The sequence below is a fragment of the Vitis vinifera genome, chromosome 6 (assembly GCF_030704535.1).
Source record: "Vitis vinifera cultivar Pinot Noir 40024 chromosome 6, ASM3070453v1".
Classification (NCBI taxonomy): Eukaryota; Viridiplantae; Streptophyta; class Magnoliopsida; order Vitales; family Vitaceae; genus Vitis; species Vitis vinifera.
In genome coordinates this window covers 13628285-13635648 of record NC_081810.1, presented here as the reverse complement: position 1 = coordinate 13635648, position 7364 = coordinate 13628285, and the positions used below count along the sequence as shown (strand labels likewise).

Here is a 7364-nt window from a genome sequence, read left to right as displayed (position 1 = left end):
TTGTGTTTTGAAAATCATCTCTTAAAGAGACAGTTTATTTATTTATTTATTTATTTTAAAATCGTCTCTTGAAGAGACGATTTCTCACTTCATAAATTTTTATTTTATTTTATTTTTTTGTGAAAATCGTCTCTTAAAGAGATAATTTATTTCTCACTTTTTTATTTATTTATGAAAATCGTCTCTTCAAGAGGCGATTTCTCATTTTTTAAATTTTTTTGAAATCGTCTCTTTAAGAAACAATTTCTCATATAAAAAATGAAATTTTAAAAATTGTCTTGAAAAGACGATGTTTTTATAATATTTTTAAAAGTTCATAAATTGTCTTTTAAAAAGACTATTTGCCACATACAATTTATTTTGTCTTTCCTATCTAGACAAAATTACGGTAGGTTTGAAATTATTATTCCTACTACGTTAATTCAGAAATTATTTTTTAAAACTACCATACTCTTATAAAAAATCCCTCGATTAAGGTCTTATCTTCTACCATTTTAAGGAGACTTATATGTAGAGAGAGAGCTTCATATTTTGTGGACATGCTTGTTTGGAGACATGAGGCCCTTACTAGATTAGAGCAATTTAACAGCAACCACATTTGCTTCCTTCAGTGACGTATATATACAACCAGAAATCATGTACATGCCATTCATGCCCACCAGTTCTGTCCCACCACTATTTTTCATCTTTCAACGATAAAAATAGTACTAAAAGTGATGATGTGAATCATATTTTTCATACAAGATGTTAATCAGAGATTTTTAAAATTCTTTCCAAGAGAGAAAGACATTGCTAACTTGTCTCTCGCTTACATTTCCACAATTAATTTGCAGAGAGTGTGTCACTCTCAGTAGAGGGTCCAGGGTCCAGGTACAGTTGTATGGTAGTTTGACAAAATGAGCCACAACAAGCGTGAATCGATTGACTTGAGGTTAACTCTCCAGGTCCAGGGTCCAGTGTCCCTTTCTCACTGGCCAAACATGTAGTGCCAACGAAAGCTTTGATGCCAACAATGTTAGTTCAAGAACACAAAGATAAAACAATCACACATACGGTACACGAGGTTTTAACGTGGTTCGGCCAACCATGCCTACTTCCACGGATGAGAGAGAATAATTCCACTATACAATATAGAATATTACAGAGGATAAAACCAGATACAACTATTGGGTTCCCGAAACATCCCATGTTTCCCCACTCCTTGTATCCATACCTTACTACGAGCCCTCTCGCTCCACCAGGTACCTCCCGTTCTTCCTCACATCTCTATCCACCTCGTATAGTCTCTATAGGCCCATCTCCATCTCATAACTTTTTCCCCTCATGACCTAGAATATTTATAGAGATATTTCCAACAACCTTCCTTATTCTATAAGGAAGTCTAATATTACAATAATATATCAACCTAGAAATATTCTATACAATATTCTTTACAAAAAAGGAATATTTACTAATTAGGAATTTGGGACAATTCCCAACAAAACACCATCAACACGATGAGTGCTACTGAAACCACCAAACTCTCAAAACTGGACTATGAGAGAGCTTAAGGTTTGGCCAAAAGTTGCAGTTGTAAATTCAATTGATTAATTAAGGCCAGAAACTATTGTTCTTGCTGGTTTCAATCCACTATATATCTTCAAGATGCCTGGGGCTGATCAATGAATTCTGAGTTTGGCAATAGCAGGTAGTTTCGCTAGCCTACCACTTCAATAAAGCTTCGAGTGTGCAACTTATTTCTCCATAATTCATACCTCCATCGATGTGTCAAAATTAACGCACTGTTCAGTTCTATATTGAATCACTAAAAAGATGGCTTACAACTTTTGCTTAAAGGTTTAATTGTAGAGAGTGAATGCCTCGTGGTATGGGCTTCACGTTCTAAAGTTGAATACTTCTTTACCTATTTATTGAATTAAATTTTAAAAGGTCAAAATATATATATATTTTTTCAATAAATTAAAAAAAGAAAGAAAGAAAGTTGTGAAAAAGGTTTTCAAAATTCTTTTTTTAAAATTAAATACTACAAACAAAGTCATCTGCAACCTCATTAATTCGACAGCTACATACTTTTTTCTCAAAGGAAGTTTCGGTGCTACAAATTCATTTTGAAATGCATGTGGACAGTCAAATAAGGTGGTCCCTCTCTGAGCAAATGGGAATCTGCCGCGCCTACACGAAAGTTACGCCTGCATCCTAGTTGATTATCCCCTACAGTCAACTATTTGTTCCATTCTTCAACATTTTCTCTCGACACCCTCATCTCTAATTCACAATTAAATATGACTTTAATTTCTTTATCGATAATAACTTTTCTGTTGGTAAAGCTAGGCAGACTTGGTAAGAAAGTTTTTTCCTTTTCGTTTTATAAAAAATTATTGTAACATTCCTCTTTGACTTTTAAATTGAATAAATGATTGTGTTATAAATTTTATTTTTTCATACAAAAATATTTTTAATTATTAAAAATTATTAAAGTTGTTAAGGAATATGATTTGCATATAGAATTTAAATCTTATAGCATTAAGCTTTTAGAAAAATTGACACTTCAACATGATATTAGATTTTGGTTTGATAAGAGATTGTGGTTCGAGTCATCTCTTTGCTATTTGTATGTTTGTTTTCTCATTTGATCTCTTTTTCAATTTTGAAGTTTTATGGTATATATTCACTTGTGGGTATGAGGTTGCATTTGAGAGAGAATGCTAAGAAACATAATATGCATGTTAAGCTTAAATCTTATAAGTTTAAGGATCTGCTTGGTCATATTTTCTGAAATTGTTTTTTATTCTTTAACTTAAAAACTATTTTTAAAAACAAGTTTTAAAAAATATTATAAAATAGACTCATGTTTTCTCAATGTGTTTAAAAATTCATGAAAATAACTTTACTTGCTCTCTATTTCATTTTGCTTTTAAAAATTGTTTTTGAAAAACAATGACTTAGAAATTTTTAAAAATTAAATTATACAGTCAAATAAACTTTAAACTTTCAGGAAAATTGATAGTTGAAAAAAAATTATTCCAACTAAATATTTACATAAAGAGATTTTAAATATTGCCTATTAAATTTTTTGTATATAACTATTAATATCTTTCACAAGTTACAACTCCCTTCACTGTTGCTTTCATATGGGGATGCGAGCAACTCCCATTTCTTTGAAATGCTAGCTGGTCCATTTAATAGAATGGCCTAGCTCATCTATTACCCTATGGTCAGAATTTATAGCCCATCAACTCTTACACTGTCTTCCCGGCCACCCTGCTCAAATTTAAGTTCTAGAAGAGAAATTTCTGAAAAATACCCAGTCAACGTATGTATACGTTGCCATCTTCCTTTGTTGACTACGGACGGTTTAAGAAAAAACCAAACTGACCTTTTCTTTTATTATCATTCAAAAAAATATTAATGATCGTTTTGTCTTTATTAAATCTGTCTAGAACTGAATGGTTCCGCGAAGCTGGGACCTCCAACTGTTCAGTTTTGAATAGAATAGGTTCCATGCCCTACCAACTTGACTCTATCCAGTGCCATCGTTTTGATGCATGTAAGCTTGTTGAATTGATCAGGTTATATATAAGTTTCCAGAACCCAGAAAGATTCTACATATCTACATCATTGCTTTGAGATATGCATATAGTACTAATTAAATTTACCAAAGTCAATGCACCTTTGTTCATAGTTTTGTTTGAAAGAATAGCGGCAGTACAGATGCGCCTTATTTGAATTTTTGGACCAGTATTCAATTTTGTAAGAGTGCTATTTATTGGGTAGGCTTAGAGTGTTTTCGGTGTGATTTTATAAAGCATTTTTAGTATTTTTAACACTTGAATGATAAAAATTTTTAAGTATTACAAAATATTAAAAATATTTTTTAGAATTACTATGAAACTAGCTCTTAATTAGTTCCTAGAATATTATACTATTGTGATTAAAATTTAGGGTGTGTTTGAAAATTGTTTTTGAGAACAATTTTTTTTTTATATTTAAATAAACATAGAAATCATATTTGATAACCAAAAACTGTTTTTTGGTTTCTATTTTTAAGAATAGAAAATAAAGTGTTTTTAGAAAACATCTTTTAATTGTTTTATATTGTTTTTGCTTAGTTTTTTAGAGCTGTTTTAATAAATAATTATACAAATATGTAGAATGATTAAAAATAAAACACTGTATATAAAAATTATTTTTAAAATATATTTTAAAATATTAAAAATATGTTAAAAACATTTTATGTTTCCAAATAAATTTTTGTTATGCAAAAATTAGAAAATAGTTTTTCAAAACTACTTTCAAAAACTATTTTTTAGTATTATTTTTTAAAACAGTTACCAAATAGAGCCTTAGTTTCTAGATGTTTCTAAATATATGGGTAGACATTCTAAGCAATGGAAATATTTTTTTTTTTTTCCTTTTTTCATTTCACGTGAAAACCAAATTTTTAGAAAGAAAAGAAAAAGAATGAAAAGGAATAGAGAGGGAATAGAAATGGTATGTGAGCCAAGTTGACCTTTATTTTGAGACAAGAATTCATTAAGATCCAAATCATTCCAACTTCAATTTTCTTTCGCTATGATTAATGCCAAAGAGACTACACATCCATCCAATGAAATTCAAACAGTTCCTATTTTTATTTTTCTTGAAATTTACATTGCTCTCGAACAATTGAGGCATTGTTTGCAAATTGTAATGTGATATTTAATCCTCTTTTTACGACCTTTTAATTTATTTGTTCTTGATCGAGCATATCAATTGTGGACCCACATAGTGGCAACCCATAAATCAATAATTTCGTACCATATTAATGCATGCATCAAGCATAACATCAAATGATAAAATAGTGATAAGTAAGCTATCATAAGACACATATTTCTTGAATTTACAAGAAATAATTAGTAATCCAAGCATTCAATGAACAAGCGAAGTAGAGCAGTAACTACTGCATAGATAAGTTTTCCACTTGCAAAAAAAAGAAAAAAGGAAAAAGAAAAAAATTAGAAATGAATTTCAAATGAAGATTTATACTTAAAATCCTTAGAGGGACAATTTGCCCCATTTGCCATAATCCAATTATGTACACGAAAATTAGCCTTCACTCAAGAAGATGGATAAGATGAGAACAAACGAGCAGGAATACATGAAGGGTTCTTCCAAACCCTAGAGTGCAAGTTGAGGATCTCCCTTGTTTTCTCTTTGGTTTTTTTACTAGAGTCCACTTGAAGCACCAAACACAACTTGGAAACAACACCCACTTGCAACATCTCTTGAAGAACCCTAGAAGTTGCTGAAAACTTTGAAACAGAGGCCAAGATTTTCACTGCCCTATCAGTTCCCACCTGAGAAACCCTAAGTATTTTCTTGGAAACTATGGCCAGCCCAGCCCCATGCTTCAACAGCTCCGCTCGCCCTTCAGCACAGCTGCATAGTTGATCCAAAACAACTAGGATTAGTTCACAGGTTCTCTTTTCTGAGGTGTCAAGAAGATGCTCAATCAAGACATGTGATACACCGGCTACCACTGCCTTGATTCGGTTTCTTCCCCATGGACAAAGCTCCACAAGAAGCTTCAGTGCTGCCTTTGAGGCTTGCTGTGAAATCCCATCGCGCAATACATGGACTATCTCCGTGAACAATTCAGGGCTAGCATTGATCAATTGGATTGGATCTGCCACCTGGAAGATGGACTTCAATAGCATGGCTGCATATGCCCGAGATTGGTAGTTTCCGCATTTCAGAACATGTACCAACGACTCTATAAATCCGTAGTTACTGCTTACAAGACTCTTGAGGGCCGCTTCCGAGGTTTCGAGTTGATAGAGGATGCTCAGCGCCTCATCACTTGCTCTTGTAAACTCACGAGAACCATCCTCCAGAACAACTTCAATCACTGCTGATTCATCTTTCTTTATGATGGAAGCTAAGAATTCAACTGCACCTGCAGCTTCCAAACACTTTTTGTTCCTGTCGCTTTCGAATGCAATGGATCTAAGCCTTTGGAGGCATTTGAGCTGCATCTGTGGGAACTTGATGGCATCATTGAGGAGTTTGATGATCTGGGCTTTGTCGATAGGAGGCTTTGGTGTTGGAATCCGTTCAACCCCATGACAGGCGTTGACGATGCACCATGCCTGGATCAATCTTCGAAGGGTGTGGTTTGGAGTTAGGTCTGTGTCAACAAGTACCTGTTTTGTGAATGGACAAGTGTTGTTTTTGCATGAAAACAACCATCTCTCTATGTTCTCTCGATCGTATGTGATCCCAGTTGCAACCGTGACTGGATCTCTCATGAGTTGCAGGGAAATTGGGCACATAAAATGAGAAGGAACATCGATTTCATCCATTCGATATAGAAAACTATATTGAAATATGAGATAACCCCAGAACAAGATTTAAACTATTCGATCTATATCCACAAAAGAATATAGCCAATCAAACAAACCAAAACGGACGTTTCTATACTGAAATGTGATCAGATAACCTCAAACAGAAGCCAAAACCAGGACTTACTTGAGAGAGAGAATATGCTGTGAGATTGATGGCCAAAATGATCTGAAACACTCTAGGAGTTGAAAAAATAGGCTTCACAAGGTTTATGTGAGAGCGGATACGGTTATATACAAGAAGGAGAAGAAGAGCGGCGAAGCAAATTGTTCAAATCGAGAAAGTCAATACACGGAAATTTGAGAGAGAGAGAGATAGAGAAGGCATTAAAAAGAGGACTTTTTCCAAAGTTTGGGAAGAAGAAATGCTGCAAAATAAAGGAAGACTAGGGTGCGTTAATAAATGAATTGAATGGAGGGCGTGTTGGGGGAAGAGTCGGTGTTGCAAAGTGTGCTCCTACCCTAACATCTTTGACTTTCTTCTCTGTAGATGGTAATTTATTCATTCTCTTTCCCTATTTTGCATCATAGACCTTGATCCATGTTAGTTGCACATGAAGGGTGCCGACAACTTTCATGTGGGGCTACTGGGCTTCTCGTGCCTTCCTTGGCTGTTGCTCTTAATCTATTATTTGTTTTTAGCAGCTGACTTTATGCCTTTGGCCTCCCTTAGCCTATAAGACTTTTCTCCTTTTCCCTTTTTCTCCTTCAGTGCCAAAACTAGGGGGTTGGTAACCATCTTTGGAGTTGGGTTTCGCTTCAACTATAAATATAGTTGTCCAGATTAGCTTAACTGAGATGTGGTTGTTTGACCTCTTTTTTAGGTAACTGAGCAATAGAACAGGAACTTTTGTATACATGGAAAAGGATATAAGGACATGTAACATGATCTAGATGTGACATATGCTTGGTTAACTGAATTGAGAAGAAAAGAAGGGGAAAATATACCATTAATTTGGGACACAAGTGTATAATTTTTTAAAA

At 33.7% G+C, this 7364-nt stretch overlaps 1 protein-coding gene across 1 annotated transcript; it reads right to left on the bottom strand.

Annotated features, from left to right (window-relative positions):
* Positions 1 to 5001: 5001 nt before the first annotated feature.
* On the bottom strand, positions 5002 to 6859 carry LOC100254792 (E3 ubiquitin-protein ligase PUB23). Its single transcript, XM_002275464.5, has one exon. It carries the CDS (start codon positions 6339 to 6341, stop codon positions 5097 to 5099), a length of 1245 nt encoding a protein of 414 aa, XP_002275500.2. The 5' UTR covers positions 6342 to 6859; the 3' UTR covers positions 5002 to 5096.
* Between the last annotated feature and the right edge of the window lie 505 nt (positions 6860 to 7364).

Excerpts from the sequence above, each read along its gene's own strand:
- LOC100254792 (XM_002275464.5), bottom strand. The coding sequence starts at position 6,341 with ATGGATGAAATCGATGTTCCTTCTCATTTTATGTGCCCAATTTCCCTG.